General features: G+C 41.2%; 1 protein-coding gene across 1 annotated transcript in view; it reads right to left on the bottom strand.

Moving 5' to 3' along the window:
- Positions 1–922: 922 nt before the first annotated feature.
- The window catches only part of FBXL13 (F-box and leucine rich repeat protein 13), a 327926-nt gene continuing 307528 nt past the window's right edge, over positions 923–21320 (bottom strand). Inside the window, exons 19-21 of the mRNA XM_066240027.1 lie at positions 10962–11096; positions 5598–5761; positions 923–1109 (exon numbers count right to left, since the gene is read on the bottom strand). Coding sequence (XP_066096124.1) covers positions 923–1109; positions 5598–5761; positions 10962–11096 — 486 coding nt within the window. The remainder of the gene's footprint in view (positions 1110–5597; positions 5762–10961; positions 11097–21320) is intronic.

The following is a 21320-nucleotide window of genomic DNA, read 5'->3' on the forward strand; positions in this document are numbered from 1 at the left end:
TCTCTCCCCATTTCCAGCTTCAGAAAAATACAAAAATAAAAAAATAAAATTAAAAAAATAACTTTTATATCCTTAAATTTTTAGGAAATAGAAGAGTTAGAAAACTGATCTGCTGTTACCAGCATAGCATCTCTGTGATGATCAGAACAGGTGTACTGTCTTCTGGACTCAAACATCCATCTGTGTGCTACTAAATGACATTACAAATAACCCATATCTCTTAGCATAAAATTAGAACAGCATATATTTGGGGATAGTGTAGTTAAAATTTCCCTATGGTGCAAATCTGATCAAAAATAAATATTCCTGAGACTTTGCAGGGATTTCCATTCTATTCACAGATAGTTTATGCTAAGTTGGTTTTTAATTTTTCCTTCAGTCAGATGTTGAGATCAAGTTCAGGGTCAATTGTCATTTAGTTCTCTCCCATTGCTGAGTAGCTGGAAATCACAAGAAAGCCTTGTTTCCTTTTAAAAATGTATGTTTATGTCCTTTATAATAAAAGGTTACAGATCCTTAAAGTCATTTGCCCTGGCTCAAACTCTTACTCTGAGTTAGAAGGACATCTCCGCTTTCTTTTTTAAAGAGAAGCTTCTTAATTCCTTTTCAGAAACATCCCATCTCTCAGGATTGTTTCATATAACTGTAACCTCAGATCTGATCATCTCAAACTATTGGTTTAAAATAAATTTAAGTCACAAATTTTTATAGTAGCAGTATTTAATTTGGCTTTTTAAAAATCATGATTATTAGACAGAAGAACTAATGATATGTTTAGAAACATTTGCAGTTGGAATAGGAATATGATTTGCTGCTGTTTACACCATTGAGATCAAGCTAATAAAAATACTTGCATCAAATGAAGTTGCCAAATTCTAGACTTTATTCTAGTCTTTTTTGTTCTTCCTGCTTGAGTGGAAGGTCATACTACTTCCTCTTCGCCACCATGTGTTGACTCTTCGACTATCGATTCCTTGTCTTTAAGTGGTCTTGTCTCCTGCTGCTCTTGCAGAGGGTTGCCGTTGCAGTCATAGCCAAACCAGAGCGGAGGGTCACTAGGGCTGTACTGCTGCTGCTGAACCACAGATGACATTTTCTTAGCTGCCTCCCTGGAATAAGTGATTCATATTAGCTGGTTGCAGAAGTAATCCCTAGTGCAGAATTATCAAACCAGGTCAAATTTGGAGTTAAAGAACCATCAAGAGTTGAATTTACTTTTCTCAGCTTTCTTGCCTTGCTGAGGGGGGTGGGGTGGGTAATTATGCTAATAATCAGGATCCCAAAGGTTACGTAGCTTAGTAGCTCTCTAGTTCAGCCAGTTCAGAGGCTAACAGACAGTGAATGGATAAGGGAATTGCATGGCCATGAAGTGGAAATATATAGTAAGGACACTCGATAGTGCTCTGGAGTGAGCCCTCTGCCTGGTATTTCAAGTGGGCTGAATGAAGGAGTTCCCTTCCCAGCCAACCAGTGAAAGCTAACCATGCACCTGTGCAGGAGCTCTTCACCCAAAGTCTACAGATCCCTGTTGGATACATGGATGAATTTCAGATGTTCACCCATACCACTAACCGATTCTCAGATACCAAGCTGGAGTTCCTACAAATCAACTCAATTCTAACACTTTCTACCCAGAGATAACATCCCATTCCACAGGTTAAGAGCACATTCCCACAAGACCATCCTTCACTTCAGACAGCCAGTTGCAAACCCTGGGCTTCCGAAGGACTGGCTATATAGACCAGAGGTTCCAACAACCTGTCTGGGTTTGCTTAATTTTCCAGAGTTGCTCACAGAACTGAGGAAAACTTTACTAACTGATCACAGTTCATTATAAAGGCTATCACTCACGTGTGGGGAAGGGCACAGAGCTTCCATGCCTTCTTCAGTCACGCTCCTCTCCCCAAATCTCCACGCATTCACCAACCCAGAAACCCTCTTAAATCTGGCCTGTAGGTTTTTATGGAGACCTCATTACATAGGCATGACTGATGAATTCAGTGTCTGTTGGTGATTGATTCAACCTCTAGCCCCTCTTGCCTCTCTGGAAATCAGGATGTGGAGCTAAAAGTTCTACCCTTCTCTTCCTGGTTGGTTCCCAAGGCAACCAGCTCCTATCCTTAGATACTTTTCAGAAGTCAGCCTATTAATATAAACCCGGTTGTGGTGGAAGCGGCCTTGTGACTAACAAGACACCTATATTTCACCATTATGCCTCTGAACTGATTTCAGGAACTGAGGACAAGAATCCAATTATGATATGTTCTGTTTGCTCTTATCACTCAGAAATTTCCAAGGGTTTTAGTAGCTATGAGCCTTGGAGGAAGACCAAATATATATGAGAATTATAGTTTGGTCATCTGAATGACCAAATACATATGTATTTCTTATAAGTCACAATATGATAGCATCAGGAAAAAAGGTATATCTAACTTGAAAACTGCCAATTTGCGAAAAGGGGTTTCCCTAGGAAGGTGGTTTGAATCTTGAAGCCAGTACTAGTAATAAATGAGTAATTGGCAACTTTAGTAGGGTCAGAAATGAGTAATGTTTGCCCATGAAGGAGCTATTTTGCCCCTATTGCTATATATTACATTGAGTTATTAATTGCAAGTCTGGAAACAGTCATTGATATGGAGGCTGTATTATACGCCTGGGGTTATATTGATGCTCAGTGGCTATATGAGTTCAAGTCAGGCAATGAAATTGGAAAAGGCTAAGATACATCAGTGGTTTAAAATGCTGTTTCACTTGAGTCAGATTTTAGAAGTATTAAAATAATTGTAACCAAACTCAACAGAGACAACCAAAGCATTGCCAATTTTGTCTCTTACCAAATTCCTTTTGGCTTACTGTATATATTTGCACTCACAAAACTTACACAAGTTTAAAGAACAATTTGAGTAAAAGAAATCATACTAATTCTACATTTTAAACTTCTTTTATAATCTTTATATTGTCTTCTAAGTAGGGTATTTTTTGTAAAAATAATAGTGTTATATCTTTAGCTTTCTCATTTTCTTCTGAACATTTTTCTCCCTTTTCAATTCTGTGGCGTTGAAATTATCATGCCTATGAAGGTGTTTTTTGTATATGTGCTACCAAAGCGAGCATTGGAGGTGTTTTTATTTTATTTTTTATTTTTTTGGAGTTTTTTTTATAAGATTGTTTTCACTCAAGCCCCTATAATAGAATACCCATGTTAGAGGAATCTGAAACATAAAACATTGACACCATCAGGTTCAAACGGGTAGAACTGTCCTGGGCAACAGGCTTTGTTGTTACGTACCCTTCACCTCATTTCTACCTGTCTAAACTGTATCTGTCTTTCAAAACTCCAAACCACTCCAGCCTCTTGTAGAGACCCAAACCCTATTCTTTCCTCCTCTGAACTTCTACAGGAAGTTAATTATAGAATTAATTTCTTTCCAATACTTCATGGCATTAACTGTTCATAATTTTCAAAATTGTTATTTTCCTTTTGTTTAAGAAGGCAGTAAATTATTTAAGGGTATATATTACATGTCTTTGTATCACCTTGAACCTAGCAGGAAAAGCCAAAACAAGAGATTTCAGCAGCTTATACCAAGAAGGAAATTTTTCTTTAGCTCTCTTGCCTTCTGCTGATTTGTTGGTTTTGAAGAGGCATTCTTGGGTTCCTATTTCCAACACCGTACTGACCCTTCTGCCCAAAGAGCAGAGCTTAGACACAACTGTAGTTCACAGTTGTTAGTAATGATTTGGTGACACTGATGATAACATTAACTGCAGTTAGAGGCAGCAGTGGTCTTGACCTATAGGAAAAGGACATGTTTGTTTGGAGAATAAAAGATTTATAAGTAGCTGACCAAATTATATGTAATCTCTGGCCTCTTAAGAGCAACAGTTTGGAGAATTGTAGGTAACTGGTAGGAGGCTAGGTACTCTTAATAATAAGTTTGGGAGCATATAAATATTGTCACATTTTCTCTGTCAACTATGAGATGGTAATTGTCATGTAAAAGCAATATGCAAATAATGAGAGTTTGAAAAAAATAAGAAAACAAAATTGGGGATTTTGACTTTTCAATATAGACAAGAAAAATAAGAAATGAATGGGAAGACTATTTATTAAATGCAATGTGATAAGACAGAATCAGAACGAACTGCATACTGAAGTATGTAATGGGACACACATTTCTTAACTTTATTTCTTGGCTTCAGGCCTCCCTTACCTAAGCACTGCTCTCCATTCTACTGACAGCTTCAGTGAAATTAAACATCAGAGAGTTGACCCCCTTACCATTTGAGGCGATGCTCACAGACTGGAGAGGAGTAAAGGATCATGGCTCAGACCTCCTCCCCCAGTCTCAGATGCCAGGAGGTCAGAGCTCCCTCCAGTGGAGAGAGTCTCTAGGCCTGTCTTAGTCCTACACTATTCACAGCAAGGGTGCTCCTGGGGAAAAGTGCACATTGAATCTGTCCTGCAGCAAATCTGAGAATACTTTTAGAATTTCTACACTAGTGCAGACTATTCCCTAGTCCACTTCCTCTCCACCCTCCAGAAAATCCTTAGCCCATGAACTACCTGATCTCACCACGTTACAAACACCTTTGGCATCCTCACATGGACTGACTCCGAAGACCTGGCCAAAAAGAAAGACCAGCATGGGGACTGCTGGCCAGCTCTCTGAGTTCCATCTTGTGTAGCTGTAGCTGTGTGTTTGTACACGTGCACTTTGAAAAGTTTCAGGAAATTTGAAAATGTAGAAATTGAATGCCCCTGCCAGAAACAACACTCTCTCTATATATATGTCTATTCCTCCCTCCCTCCCTCTTTCCCTCCCTCCCTCCTTCCCTCCTTCCCTCCCTCCCTCCTTCCCTCCTCTCGCTCTCTCCCTCCTTGTCTCCTCTCCCTCCTTCTCTCCTCTCCCTCCTTCTCTCCTTTCATTCCTTCCCTCCGCTCCCTCTCTTCCTCCTCTCCCTCTCTCTCTCCCTTTCTCCTTCTCTTCTGGGTGCTTTAGTACAGTGGTCCCCAACTTTATTTGAGCCACGGACCAGTTTAATGTCAGAAAATATTTTCACAGACCGGCCTTTAGGGTGGGACGGATAAATGTATCACATGACCAAGACAAGCGTCAAGAGTGAGTCTTAGACGGATGTAACAGAGGGAATCTGGTCATTTTTTAAAAATAAAACATTGTTCAGACTTAAATATATATAAATAAAACAAATAATGTAAGTTATTTATTCTTTCTCTGCGGACCGGTTCCAAATGGCCCACAGACCAGTACCGGTCCACGGCCCGGGGGTTGGGGACCACTGCTTTAGTATGATCAGTACAGGGGAGCTGGAAATATTGAAAAGAAAATGCATGCTTGGGAATCACTGTGTATTCTGTTTCTTAGAGTACATGGGCAGGGCCAGGACACCATGAAGACCATTGTAGAAGAGAGCGTCCCTTGGTTCAGCACAAAATGTTGGCTTCAGTTAGGCAAAAAATAAAACAGTAATGAAACTTCCTAATTTTGAAAAACGTATTACGAATGCCATAGTCCCGTATTCTGTCTTCTTAGAAGGTAGTTCTCAAAGCTTTTCATATCCAGGTGCATACTTACTGGGAGATAAGTCTGCAGTATTGCATCTTAAGGATCCGGAGCTGTCGGCAGCCTAGCTGAAGATCCTCAAGTATTCGGTCAGTAAGCAAGACACAACCAGAAATATCCAAAATGTGCAGGTAATGGCATTTTGCTGACAGTATCTCCATCGCTGAGTCAGTAATCTGAACACACAGCCAAAGTGAGAACTGATTATTCTGATGAGCCTCATCCCAGGGAAGAAGAGTGTACTAGTCAATTTAGGCTACTATAACAAAATACCATAGGCTGGGTCATTTTAACAATAGATAGTTATATCTACCAGTTCAGGAGGCTGAGAAACCTAAGGTCATGATGCCCACAGACTCAGTGTCTGGTGAGGACCCTCTTGTTGGTCTGCAGATATTTGCTGTCTATTTTTATAGAGGCACTAATTCTATCACGGGGGCTTTACCCCATTTAATTACTTCCTAAAAGCCTCACTTCCTCATCCTACCACATTGGGATGAAGGTTTCAACATATGAATTTTGGGAGGATACAAACATTTGAGGGTGGGAAGACACAAATTATCCCTAACAAACAGAATCAGGACACCTGCAAGTTCTTTTTAATCAGCTTGTCACATGATAGGTGTATAACTGAAATTAGTGATTTAACTGTTTTCAGACCAATAAAATGTGTGTTCTGGTGGCCCCAAGAGAACTTATGATCTTGATGTTCTTTTTGGAGATCTCGTTTGGACGGGAAACTTCATCAAAATTTTCTTAGTAATCCCTGTCACATCGATAGGAGGAATTTATTAAAGGCTGCAGTAATGTGATCTGTAACATCACATATTATAAAACTATAAAATATATCTATTATCCCCTGAAGTTAACCTGCAGTCAGGATCAGATTGCTCTGAGAAGAGGTCTGGAAGTTGTTGATGGTTTGCATGTGAAATAGCACAGTTCTGGTAACGGACAAGTGAGACAGACGTTTTATAGGCAGGGGAGACGGAAGAGCAGAAGCCGCAGAGACTGCATGAATCTCATTCTGAGAAACTCTGCTGAGGGCTCCAGCATCCTGAAAGTTTGCCCAGATGTTTTGCAGAAGTAATTCAACTCCACTTCTTAGATTATTTCACTTACTCAGGGTGTAGCTTTTGAATTTATAGTTGAACTGAGACTTGCTACAGAATCAACTGGATTACTCTCCCCAAAGGAATTTTTTTCCAACTGGATTTAATTTCATACTTTAAATGTTTGAATGTTCTAAAGCATGCCATGAGGCTTGCGTTTTGTTTTTAACATAAAATTGAGAGTATTATATAAAAAACCCCTTCAATTTAAAATGTATACTTTTTAAGTTTGGAAAGATAGATGTCACTGTCTAAGCATATGCCCTTTTTCCAGACGTGCCCAGGACTGAGGGCTGACAGGTGACTGACTCTCAAGTCAAGAACATGCTCAGACACTCCTCCCGTAGCGTGTGGGTCTCTAAGGATCTGATGTCATAAAAAAGGGAAAACAAAGCCCTATAATTGTAGAGGAAAGGAAAAAGAATGAGATGCTGGCAAAGCCCAGGACAGGCGGAGTTCAGAGTGCTGGGCCTCACTGATACCCGGGAGCTGAAGAGGAGCCCATCACTTCCTGCTGATGAGAAGCTCAGGATGTTCAGTAACTGAGCTGGGCCGGGACTTACGGGGCTGGGAACTAGAGGAAGGGATGACTGGCTGCATTCTTAACTTCCAGAGACCGGGTCCTAATCTGAGTCCTGCTGAGCAGAGGTTAGTTCCGTTTTAGCGCTGGGTAGGACAACGTCACAGTATTACTTACTGATCTAGGAGGTAAGCTAGTTGTAAGGAAGAGCTGGCCTTCCAGGAGATGGATAAGGTGACCATTAAATATTGACCTATAGGCTTTCTGGAAACCTACTCTGTAGTGATGAACCGACACAAAAGTGTATTATGGTTCATCAGAAGGAAAGTGGCTGGACCTTATGGTTCAGGTGAGGAGTATTCAAATTGGTCCAAAGTATGGTCCCCACATTTTCTGAACCGGGATACTCATTTGACCTGCATAGATGGTAAAGCTCAATGCTCCTTCCCTACATTGAGGTTCTAAGAAGATCTACTCCCCTTCCTTTTCCTCACCCCAGATCTCTGATGTAGAGGGATTCGTTTCTGAACATCATTTTTGTGTGAAATCTTCTTTAGTTTCTAGGCTGCAGGACAGTGTTCATGGCACAGTTTATAGAAGGAATTCCCAAGTTTCTTTTTATCAAAAAACAATACAAAATAAAACAACAAAAAATATTCCTCTGCCTCAACTTCTGTTCTCACTGGACTCTTTCCCTTCCTCATTCTACTTTCTCCCCTAATTGGCAGAGCCATTAAAAAGTCCAGTCTCCACTGTAGACCCAGTGCAGTTCCCATGAGCTGCGCGCTGCCTGAGGGTGCACGTGTCCAGAGACAGCAGAGCAAACACGCTGGGCACGGCGCTGCTCCGGCTGCAGAGGGCCATGCTCAGTGCTGTTAGTGTGCCGAGTCTCTCAGGCCAGCTCTCGTCTAGAACCAGATGATGCAGACCAGACGACATCTAGTTTCCCTAGTCTGAAACAAGTGCATTATTAAAAAGAATTTTGCGGCCCTGGCCGGTTGGCTCAGCGGTAGAGCGTCGGCCTAGCGTGCGGAGGACCCGGGTTCGATTCCCGGCCAGGGCACATAGGAGAAGCGCCCATTTGCATCTCCACCCCTCCGCCGCGCCTTCCTCTCTGTCTCTCTCTTCCCCTCCCGCAGCCAAGGCTCCATTGGAGCAAAAGATGGCCCGGGCGCTGGGGATGGCTCTGTGGCCTCTGCCCCAGGCGCTAGAGTGGCTCTGGTCGCAATATGGCGACACCCAGGAGGGTCGCAACATGGCGACGCCCAGGATGGGCAGAGCATCGCCCCCTGGTGGGCAGAGCGCCCCCCCCTGGTGGGCGTGCCGGGTGGATCCCGGTCCGGCGCATGCGGGAGTCTGTCTCACTGTCTCTCCCTGTTTCCAGCTTCAGAAAAATGAAAAATAAAATAAATAAAAAGAATTTTGCTGCAAACTTTCTGGATTAATTTTGTCATGATGTACCACATCCCCCCCCCCCCCCCCACACACACACACACAGCTCCTCCTCTTCCTTACTATGGAGGAGTGAGGAGGGTCTAGCATCACACTCTCTATCCACTCACCACAGACGGAACTGCTGATGAGCTACATTTTTAGAGGACCTAGAATGCAGGGAGGGCATCCTGAGAGTTTGGGTGATGCTTTAATCAAGACAAGCCCATCAGAGTATACAACAGAAGAGAACAGTGTTGTTAATCTTGTAGCTTCTGAGGATTTTTTTAAAAAGATTTATTACTTTTCTTCCCTCTGCACATTTTGCTTCCACTGCTTTTCCTGTCATTTGTTTTGGTCTTGATCTTCCATCATAGAGGCTTTCTCTTAGTCTAATAATTCTGACTGTCTGCTCATGGTGAATAGTGGAGGGCTACAATCCAACTAGAAGGTCTGAGTGCACGAGGTGGGCCCTCTCTACTTTAAGCTCAGTGGTCTAGGTGGGTTATTTGTTCAGAAAACCCCAAGTGTCAGTCTTTTTTTTCCTTTTATTTTGGGCTATTCAGACCCCAGAAAAGAGACTTCCAATCTCCTTCCTGAGGAAAAGATCTGGCACCCACTTCCAGATGCTGTTGGAAAGGCGCCTGAGCATCCCTGCATCCGGCGTTTAGACTCTTAGTTCCTGTTCTTGCTTTTGCACCCAGGCTCAAACTATTATATGGTGTCTCCCAAAACAGCAGCCCTTTGTTTTACCTGCAGAGCTAATGGTAGAGTGATTTGTCCCCCAGAAAACACTTAGCAATACCTGGAGACATTTTTATTGTCGTGAATGAAGGCATGGGGGGCTGGGTGATGCTGACATACAGTGGGCAGAGAGCAGGGGTGCTGTCAAGCATCCTACAGTGCACAGAACAACACCTACTACAAAGAATTACCCAAAATAGCAATAATACCAAGGTTGAGAAATCTGGCTCTAGGAAATAACTCTCCAGTCTTTTGGTGAGCATGCGGACGTGCAGTTACCCAGAGGCATGGAGTGTGGGAAGGGATCTGAGGATCTATTTATTTCTCCAGAACTTTTAACTCATCTTCCTCATTTTAGCCATCCTCTTAACCCAGCTCCAGAGGTACATCCTGTGAGGCTTGAAGACTCTAGAAGACAATAGTGTAAGTTCATTTTTTCCTCAGGTATCTCTACTGTTCGCTTCAGATTCAAAACTGTCTCTGGTCTACTAAATTGATCCATCTGTTTTCAAGCTTCCAAATTTTGTTGCTCTTGTCTCTTCTCCTGTTTCCCCTACCAACATTGGCCCTCACCCTTCTTCTGCAGTTTTGGTAGCATTTCAAGAAGGAATAAAACTACATATGTATGTTCAATTTGCAGCGTTAGTCCAGAACCACAAATTTCTATTTCTTGACATAGAGATATGTCCATAATATATTAAGAGGAAAAAAGTAGGTTACAATGTGTTTTTGGAAAGTATGATTCTAGTCTTTAAAATATAGACAAAATACAAACCTCTGTAACTATTTATAATCTCTTTGTACCTCGAAAAAACTCTACAGGAATAACTATAAGATACTAACAATAGTTATGTCTGGATGAATGTGTGACAATGAATTTTTACTCTCTCCTCTGTGCTTTTATATGTAACCCGAATATTTTATAGTGAGTACATATTTTCTTTATAAACAGATGTCAAGAAAAACTGCCAAACACTTGAAATCATACTGGAACATTAACAGGTCCACCTGAGGAACTCTATATGGAATTATGCCTTTGTCTAACATACTACTTACTATTAGGGCTGAAACTCAGTGAAGTTACATGTTATAACTTGTTATATTTTTGTCCAGAAGAGATACAAATTATTTTTGTCTGGTAGAAACTGTAACTCCACAGTTAGGGATTTACTACCTTAGAGGTTATTAACCAATTTCGGATCTAACCTAAGAATCACATTTTAGCATTCTTTCTTCATTTCCTGTAAGTGTTCACTTCGACCAAATGCTCTGTGAACGAGCTTTACCATTTTTTGGGTTCTCTCATTAATGAATTAAATAAATCTTTGACACATTTTTATATTTGTGTGACAATTGTTTTTAACTTTTTGAAAATTATACTTTAACACAAATGAAATCATAAACTTATTTTCAACTTGGGGAATGATAGAAGAAATCTTATGAATGAATACCTTAAACATGACAAAGAAAAATAAGTCCAGTGTTGAGTCCCACCCCAGTTGCTACCGTGCCCAAGTTCTCTGACAGCGCTTCAGTGTGACAGGTCAGAGCTCCGACTTCTGCATGTACCTTCGGACAGCCAGCAATGCTGAGAGACGTGAGGTGAAGGCAGTAGATGGCCAGTGCGGTGATGGTCTCATTGGATAGCTGGGGGCAATAAGAGACATCCAGGTGTTCTAATATCAGTGAGCCTCTGCAGAATGCCTACAAGAAATTCCAAAGTCAAAGGTGTTTTTCTTTTCCTTAGTCTTTTAAGGATGTTTAAAAAACCTGATTTTAGAATGAGAAGAAGGGAGAGAGAGAGAGAGAGAGAGAGAGAGAGAGAGAAACATCGATTTGTTGTTTCACTTATTTCTATATTCTTTGGTTGATTCTTGTCTGTACCATGACCAAGGATTGAACCTGCAACCTCATATCAGTTGATGCTCTAACCACCTGAGCTACTATACTAGGCCAGGGCCTCATTCCTTAGTCTTTATTCAAATGCTGTATACACATAAAGCCATCTTACCCATAGCAGTTTACTTAGCGTGCATTTCAGTCCCTGAAATATAGATGTGTTGCATCTTTTATTGGGGAAAAAAAGGCCATTACATTAAAAAAAAATTCTTTACAACAAAAGGTATTTGCATACCAGCTTAACAGCTTAGTAATATTCAACTTCCTGATAACAGAATTTGGAGTTTTTAAATTTTGTTTTTATTGATTGTAGAGAGAGAGGAAGGGAGAAAGAGAGAGCAAGACAGAAACATCAATCAATCTTTTCCTGTATGTGCCGTGACTGGGGACTGAGCCAGTAACCTCTGCACTTTGGGATGACACTAGCCAATTGATCTATTCGGCCAGGGGAGAATTGGGTTTAGTGCTAATAAAAGTTTACCTGCATGGTCAGTAGTTATTAGAGTTATATTCAGCCAACCGAGTGGGTAAAAAGAAACTGAGGTGAGAACTAGATGGCAGACAGCCCGGGGCTGAGAGTCTGATGTGATCATGTAAGGGAAAGAGCGCAGCTTTGGAATCGGAGACCTGAGCTGTCATTCCATTTCCACCACTTACTAGGATAACTGTTCCGAGCCTAGCTCCCTCTTCTTTAAATTAGGAAGATACAGTTGACCCCAGTACATGCAGAAGAGTGGCTCCAGGACCCTCACGTATACCAACGTCTGTGGATGCCCGAATCCCTCAGCTGGCTCTCTGCATCTGTAGGTCTTGCATCTGTCAGTTACAATATCTGCCCTCTAGCATTGTTCTGAAATGCCAGAATGTTCATCTGAAATTTAGAGGGCTAATAAAGGAAATCATTGAAAATTCTTCCCTTTATCTCAGTAGTTCTTAATTTTCCTTCTCACTTTTTAGTAAAAAGCAAAAATAATAAAACTAAGTGATAAGAATCCATGAGGAAATAATGGTCAAAGTCTACAACTCAGCAATTATGCAAGAACAAAGTGATTCACAAAATAACAGTAACTGTAAAAATATCTGAGTAAGTTGAGAAGTTTTCAATTCAAGGTGATACTAATCCTGTACTAATAAGAAAATTCCCTCCCCCAGATTGTGAGAATTACAACCCTCTAGCATTTGTTCAGTCACCCTAGAAGCCCTGCCATATTGTGAAGCAGCTAAGATTCTTAGAGGACTAAATCAGAGACCTCAGCAAATGTTTAGCATTAATTGTAATTAGATGTATTAGATTTCAGTAACCCTAGTGGGTTACTTGAAAGGCATTCCTTATTCACACATAAAAATGGATGTCCCAGGCCTCCAAGTCATTTCCTCTCAGAACTAAGAGGACCTCCTACCCTGTCGTATTTGTGCATGGCCCTCAGGATGATGCCAGAGGTAAAGCCACCAGTGGGCTTCTCTGCACTGAGTGTGCCAGTTTCCCCTCGTTCTAGCCTTAGGGTGATTGATAGGAACTAGTCAGACAACTATTTAGCAAATTAATAGAGGGTAATTGTTGGGGACTGAAAGCCAACAGGGATTTGCAGTTTAGATATTGGGGGACAGCAGTGTGGAGAACTGGCAGTAAGCTGACAGTCTGCCCATCCCCCCACCTCACTTACCTGATTAAGTTGCAAAAGGCTAAGCTTCTCTCCACAACCTCTGTTTGATAAGGTGGTAAAGGCAATTTACATGCCCTTCCCCACAGCTCCATGTTAGCTGTGATGCTGGATTGTTTGTACTCATCCTACCCCCCATGACCCCCAGAAAGACTGGAGGCAAGTTTCTTCTATCCTTTGGTGTAAAGTTAAGATGTTATCATGGTGCGGGTTTTATGCACTTGGTAAAATTCTTGGGTTGCCTTGGAGATATGATCAGAGACCTCATTGATTTGCTAATGGCCGATTTTGCCCTATAAATAAATGAGGAAGTGGTTTTTGGGCGTGCTCTGTTCTTGCCAGCAGTATGGCAGAGTCCTCCTAAACCCATCCTTTTATTCTTTTTTTTTTTTTTTTTTTTTTTTTTTGTATTTTTCTGAAGCTGGAAACAGGGAGAGACAATCTGACAGACTCCTGCATGCGCCGACCGCATGCGCCCGACCCGGATCCACCCGGCACGCCCACCAGGGGCGAGGCTCTGCCCACCAGGGGGCGATGCTCTGCCCCTCCAGGGCATCGCTCTGCCGCGACCAGAGCCACTCCAGCGCCTGGGGCAGCGGCCAAGGAGCCATCCCCAGCGCCATCTTTGCTCCAATGGAGCCTCGGCTGCGGGAGGGGAAGAGAGAGACAGAGAGGAAGGACTGGGGGGGGGGGGGTGGAGAAGCAAATGGGCGCCTCTCCTATGTGCCCTGGCCGGGAATCGAACCTGGGTCCCCGCACGCCAGGCCATCGCTCTACCACTGAGCCAACCGGCCAGGGCCTTCTTTTATTCTTTAAGCATATTTTCATAATTCCACGCCGTTCCCACTCAGAACCTGGAATTACTAGTCGCGCTAGTTCGTGGCAGGTAATTTTCCAGGACAGTTAGGCATAGCAGATAAGCAGAAAATACTAGCACTGTGGCATCAGGTGGAATGGGGTTAGAAGCCTTGCCCTGTGTTGTATGGATTACTGAAACTGAGCCACAGTGTCTCCTTTGCTAAAATAAGAATGATAACACCTATATCAAAGGAGAGTTGTACAGATTACATGAAATAATATATATATACCTGATATGGTTGCTAGCACAAAGTAGATTCTCATCTAGCTAGTTATAAAATTTTATATACAGTGTTTGAGAAGCAATGTAGCATATTGTTAGTGCTTGACACATAGTAAGCACTTATTAAATTTAACTATTACTGATTTTTGCCTGTGACACCAATAATAATAAAATTGTACATTTGTATTGTACTTTGAGGAAAACTCAAAGATATTACTTACTCAACCCTAAATCATTATGTTTGCCTGACCACAACAACCAACAGTGATTCCTCTTCGGATGTCATCCAGAACTTGTCTTTTCAACTCATTTGGCACTTACAGTACGTGACTGGTTCCTATATTGTGACTAACTTTGTGTGAAGATCTGTCTTTAGCAACTAAGTGATGTCAAAAATTAGAAGGAGCATCTTTTTAGGAAATAGTGTTTCCTGTGGGTGTGCCCTCTATACAATCAAGTATAGAGGGCACACCCACAGTGGTGCAGAGGGGAGTCCAGCTTTGAAGGATTGGAATTAGTGGTCTTGAATCTGTTTGGAGACTCAACAAGTTTTTCAATGAGGGTGCAATAAGTCTCTCAGAGGTACTGTCTGGAACTCTGCTAGTTCTATTATACCCTTTTCACAAGCATATTTAGAATACTGTTGATCCTCAAAATATACTAGTTGGTTGATCCATCCTTTAAAAGTGTTTTCAAAGATATAAGAATTCTCTTAATAATACAAGAATTCTTATGTTTCAAAGAGTAGGATAATATTGTTTTCTACTTAGAGAATGGATAGAGTTCAATGAATCAGAGAAAATTTAAAACAAAGAATATTTAAACTATAGGAATAATTTATTAAAAGATGAAACAAGCTTTAAAGTGAGAGTCGAGGTTCTTAGTATCTGCAACTCCTCTTTGGTAACATCTATCAATGTTTTGGCTGCTTGAATCAGTTATGCCTTAAGCCTTTCTTTTTTTTAAGCTGTAATATTCTTTGAAGTTGCATTTGCTCAGAGATTTAAACAGTAACACAAAAAGGATGAGAAGGGCTATGATACATTTATGATAGCATTCTCATCCACAGAAAATCTGAGGCACAGAGATTGATTGGTACAAGGCTTTATGCTTGGCATTAAACCAGGGAGCTCTGAGAAAAAAGTCAGAACTTTTCCTCTCATAATTCATATTTTCCGTTAGAGACATGTAAGTCATATTAAGTCCTTAAGTCTACAGGCATGTTTCAACATAATCACTTGGGAAATTTCATTTCTCCCTTACAGATGAAATTATTATATACATTTCTGGCTCCAGAGCTGCAGAATCATACATCTGTCAATGCTGTTGATATTCTTTTCTTGGAAAATAGTAGGCTAAGCTTCTTCCAAGTCAAAACCTTTATAATGAAGCTGGAATAGGAACGCAGTTATCAAGTCTGGCGCCCATCACATGTATCAACCAATTTTGTTTTGTGTTAACAATTCTGAGGAAAACTTCCAAATCCCTTAGTGAGTTAAATCATTTCTCCCCTGTATCTGAGCTGAGTCAGTGTGGGGGCTTAATGACTACATTCCTAACTTGGGTATGTAGAGGAACTGAGTTTCACTTACATTTACTGACTGTCACAATATTGTGTTTCTGCCAAAACCCTGATTTAAACCATCTCGACAGGTGGCAGCTCCCAACCTTAAAAAAAGCTCACCATGTGTTGCATAGTCATGACTCCATCTCTTGACTGTTTGCCTTGTTAGGTTCTGACTGATTCTACCACAGCACATTTTGTGGGGTTTTTTCTATTGATAATTCTGGAAAATTCATGTACTGTCAAGAACCATTTTTTTTTTATAATGAAGACTATTTTTGGCCCCTCAAAGGCTGAAATACAGCTACAGTTTTAAGTAATAAACTGAATTCAAAACTATAATGCCTTTGGCCCATACATCCCATAAGGTGAAGAGCTACACTTTACCACAGAGAGCCTTGTTCCCACAATGCACCGAAGCTGGTGGGAGGGGCTGTGGCTCAAGCACACTGAGCTGAGACATGAGGGCCTTGCCACCAAAGCCAGACTTCAGACTCAGGATTCCCCTCCTGGAGTGATACATTCCCACCCTCCTTGCCAGGAAATTGGGCTGGGAAGAGTTTAGCTAAGGCCCAAACTTAGAGGACTGTGCTGCCTTTTAATATGGAGAGGACTCTGAAAGGGAGAAAAGCCAAGGCCAAGGCCCCAAACAAACATTTCCAAAGATATTTTCATGATGAAATTTGTTACCAAATTATATAGTGATTTGGGAAATGAATGTTAGCTTCAAGCCAACTCAAATGCGGTTTACTCCATGAAGTTTTCCCAAATTCCCCTGGAAGAAATGCCTCTTCTAAATTCCTATAACTTTTTTTTTTTGGTCTTTCTCACTTTCTACTTCTGTGGCTATTTATATAATTGTCTTCTACATTGACTATAGCTTCTCAAGAGCAGAATTCATATCTAATTTCACTTTGTGGCTCCAACATCTGGCATGCAGAAGAGGTTCATTTTGGGCAAGTGTACAAAGGGAATGTTAAAGCCCTTGGGCACAGGAGTGAGGAGAATGAGCACCCACAGATCACTCTCAGAACACCACGCCAGTCCTTTCTCTACTCTATTCAGCACCTACCAGACGCAGAGCAGGAGGATGGGTAAGAGCCCAGAGTCCCAGGCCACTAGCCTGAGTTCAGATCTTGCCACTTAAGAGTTCTGTGTCTCTGGATAAATAGTACCCAACCTCTCGACTCTGCAATGATCTCATCGGCAACATAGAAGGAACATGGTACCTTTACATAGCACTCACTTCACAGAGCTGTTGGAAGGATTGAGTGAGTTTATATGACTAAAGCAATTGAACAGTATCTGGTACAGAGTAAGCAGTCAAGAAGGAGTAGCTAGTACTATTCACTGCTTCTCTATGGCTGTGATTGCCACATTTTAAAAATCATGCACAGGCCCTGGCCGGTTGGCTCAGCGGTAGAGCGTCGGCCTGGCATGCGGGGGACTCGAGTTCGATTCCCGGCCAGGGCACATAGGAGAAGCGCCCATTTGCTTCTCCACCCCCTCCCCATCCTTCCTCTCTGTCTCTCTCTTCCCCTCCCGCAGCCAAGGCTCCACTGGAGCAAAGATGGCCCGGGCGCTGGGGATGGCTCCTTGGCCTCTGCCCCAGGCGCTAGAGTGGCTCTGGTAGCGGCAGAGCGACCCCCCGGAGGGGCAGAGCATCGCCCCCTGGTGGGCAGAGCATCACCCCTGGTGGGCGTGCCGGGTGGATCCCGGTCAGGCGCATGTGGGAGTCTGTCTGACTGTCTCTCCCTGTTTCCAGCTTCGGAAAAATACAGAAAAAAAAAAATCATGCACAGCATAGTAAACATTTTGAGTATATACTTTCAATAAATATATATTAATGTACTTGTAAATTATATAGACATGCAATTTTTAAAATATGTATTACAGCCTAAAAATTACACTGGGGAACAATTTTTTTTTTCATTTTCTGTTACATGAGGTTTTAGAACTTTTTCTATATATTTCTGCATTGCTGATTCCAAATCTGAAATCCGTTTTTTGGTGCGTGCTCTAGTATTTATGCAATTTTAGTTTCTTTTTATTACAGTTAATGGCAGGCATTGGTTTTTAGATTGGAGTTAAAGGGCAATGACTCTTGGATTGAACATAACCACAAGGCAATTAATGTTTTACAAACATCACTTTTACATAATTGTAGTTGTTTTTAAATGTAAAAAATTATTATCTGATAAAAACACCCTCTTATTTTGTTTTAAGATTGAGTCATGGCTTCTTCGAGTAGGCATAAATGTAAGAATAGTCCTGACACCTTCTGTTATGTATGTGGCTGTTACACACTTCAACGTCAAAGGTGCAATATTTCATCATTTGTGATACGTGCATATATTGCCTATTTTCAAGTTCTCCTTGGCAATCAAGATAAGAATTGGGCTCCTTATATTGTGTGTCATAGTTGTGAGGAAATGCTTCATGACTGGACAAAAGAAAAATGCAAAGGAATGCCTTTTGGTATTCCCGTGGTTTGGCGTGAACCTAAGGACCACAGCAGTGACTGTTATTTCTGTCTGATCCATACAAAGGGCATCGGCAAGCAAAAATGGCATATGATCACATATCCTAATATTCTTTCAGCAATATGACCTATCCCACACTCTGAGACACTCCCAGTTCCAGTTTTCAATGGTTTTATTTCTTCTAAGGACAAAGAAAGTGAACATGGTGATCAAGTGTATTTTGATAAGATGCATGAGGAAATGGTTGTAGAATCTGAAGGGTCTTTTTCTTATGCCAAGCAGTCATTAACCGCTCAGCAGTTTAGCCCAAATCGAATGACTTAGTAAGAGATTTGGGCCTATCAAAGAAAGAAGCTGAGTTATTAGCCTCCAGGCTTGAAGAAAAGAATGTACTTCACCGGTCAGCTAAAGTATCCCATTTCAGGAAGCGTGAACAATTTTTTGCGGACTTTTTTTCCAAAGACAAACACTTTGTTTACTGTCATGATATCAGTAGTCTTCTCAGCCAGCTAGGTGTTACCACTTACAGTCCAACAGAATGGTGGCTATTTCTTGACAGCTCTAAACAGAGTCTGAAATGTGTTCTTCTACACAACAGTAATGTTTATGCAGTGGTTCCAATTGGTTATTCAACTCATCTGCGAGAAGATTATAATAACATAAAAATTGTCCTCGACTTTCTGAAGTATGAGGAGCATAACTGGATCATTTGTGTGGATCTTAAAATGGTAAATTTCCTGTTAGGACAACAGAGAGGTTTCACGAAGTATCCTTGCTTTCTGTGTTTGTGGGACAGCCGAACTCAAGAGAAACACTGGACACAGAAGGAGTGGCTGAAACATGAAGCTCTGGAAGTAGGGATACAAAATATTGTGAATAAACCTGTAGTTAATTGAGACAGGATCATTTTTCTCCACTTCACATCAAACTTGGCTTAATGAAGCAGTTTGTTCAGGCTTTGAATAGAGAAAGTGAATGCTTTCAACATATTATTTCTGCTTTTCCTGTCTTGTCTTTTGAGAAGATAAAAGCAGATGTATTCGATGGACCTCAAATTCAAACCCTCATACATGACTAAGAATTTGCCAGGAAGATGAATAAGGAGGAGAAAGCAGCATGGCAGTCTTTTGTGGCAGTTACAAAGAACTTCCTTGGCAACAAAAAGGCAGAAAACTATGAACTTCTGGTTCAAAGGATGCTGTTGGCTTTCCACAACATTGGATGTAACATGAGTGTTAAGATTCACTTCCTGAACAGTCACCTTGATAAGTTTTCTGAAAATCTTGGAGCTGTTAGTGATGTGCAGACTACTGCTGGAGCATCAGATGAGATTGTCCTCAACAAGTACACAAATGCAAGAGGTACAAATGCAAATATTTGCCTGAATAGAATTTAAATAAGTTTTGCACAAATTTTATGATTAAAATAAGTATTTTAATATGTTCTATTTTGAAATTGTAGACAAATTCTGATGCAATCATATCTTTTCGTGCATTAGTGTATTTACTGCATTATATAAATTATTATATTTTCACAAAGATGATGCCCAAGAAGACATTCTACTTCATTATGTTAAACTAAATGTTGAAAATTTTACAATAAGATGAAAACCTAAAATCTTGAATTTCAAAAAATCTGTAGGTTATGGAGAAAAACTAATGTCAGATTTGAGATCAGCACACTTGAATTAGGTAAGCACAAGTGTTTTTGTGGATGCAGCAAAAGTTTTGTTCCCCAGTGTTATATGTTGATGTAAGAAATGTCCAAATCTATAGAGAATTTTTATGAGTTTATTTGAGCCAAAATGACAACTTGCCAGGAAGCAAGATCTCTAATGCTCAAGAGGATGGAATTTTTGCAGTTTCTCTTAGACTAAGGAGTGGTGTAAGAAAGATTACATGAGGTGTACAGTAAGGTACAGGATCGGTAACAAGATTATGTACTCCCTTGAGGGTGGTTATGCCATTGAAGGGTCTGGAAAGGGCCATTACTTCTGGCATTTCAAAGGTGCACAAGAACAATGGACAGGACTTGCTTAAAAACATCTCACTAAGGAAGTTACAGGCCTTGGGTCTGACTCCCCACCATGACCTGCCCAATTAGGAATTTATGATCAGATCACCCTAGGAGTTTACTTGCAGTCACATTTATTACAGAGCCTGTTTTTCATCTACCCATATAAAAATAGAAATAAAATTTGTAAGATAAAAATAAATCTCAATAAAAGTTCTAATATTTTCTGTCACACTGCAATAGATTTTCCTATTTATATGCAAAAGTAAATGCTTTTCCTGGAGAGACCTATCAACAGGACACCTTTGGTGTCATTAAACTTAGACGACTTACTAGTTGCACAGACCTTGGGTATTTGATAAAAAATGAGTAGATTATTTCAAAAATATAATATGTAATAAAAATTAAAACATGACAAGTACATAAAAAGACATCAAATGTGGGAAAATTAAAGAACAAAAGGGAAAGCAGTGAAAGAGACTGTGTATTGGAAAGAAAACCAGGAAAAAATGCAACAAAATATATTTGAATTATATTTTGTAATTAAGATTTGTTGGGAGCCCTGGCCGGTTGGCTCAGCGGTAGAGCGTCGGCCTAGCGTGCGGAGGACCCGGGTTCGATTCCCAGCCAGGGCACACAGGAGAAGCGCCCATTTGCTTCTCCACCCCTCCGCCGCGCCTTCCTCTCTGTCTCTCTCTTCCCCTCCCGCAGCCAAGGCTCCATTGGAGCAAAGATGGCCTGGGCGCTGGGGATGGCTCTGTGGCCTCTGCCTCAGGCGCTAGAGTGGCTCTGGTCGCAACATGGCGACGCCCAGGATGGGCAGAGCATCGCCCCCTGGTGGGCAGAGCATCGCCCCATGGTGGGCGTGCCGGGTGGATCCCGGTCGGGCGCATACGGGAGTCTGTCTGACTGTCTCTCCCTGTTTCCAGCTTCAGAAAAATGCAAAAAAAAAAAAAAAAAAAAAAAAAAAAAGATTTGTTGGGGGAAAAAAATCTAGAACTATTTCACACTTTCCAGTTTATCACAAAGGTAATGTTCAGGGTTGGATTACCCAAAGGTAAATCAAGAATTTGCTTGTGGCCTGTGGCATGATCCACATTTTCCATTTTTCTAAGGTAAGTTAAAAAAACAGGTGTCCGGTGGTGGAATTACATGGCACTCCTATACGGACCTCGTTGGGATTAGAAGTGCATGGTGGTTTCTTAAGCTCTGTTAATAAGCCTGAGA

This window comes from Saccopteryx bilineata, chromosome 7, assembly GCF_036850765.1.
Source record: "Saccopteryx bilineata isolate mSacBil1 chromosome 7, mSacBil1_pri_phased_curated, whole genome shotgun sequence".
In the NCBI taxonomy this organism is placed as follows: domain Eukaryota; kingdom Metazoa; phylum Chordata; class Mammalia; order Chiroptera; family Emballonuridae; genus Saccopteryx; species Saccopteryx bilineata.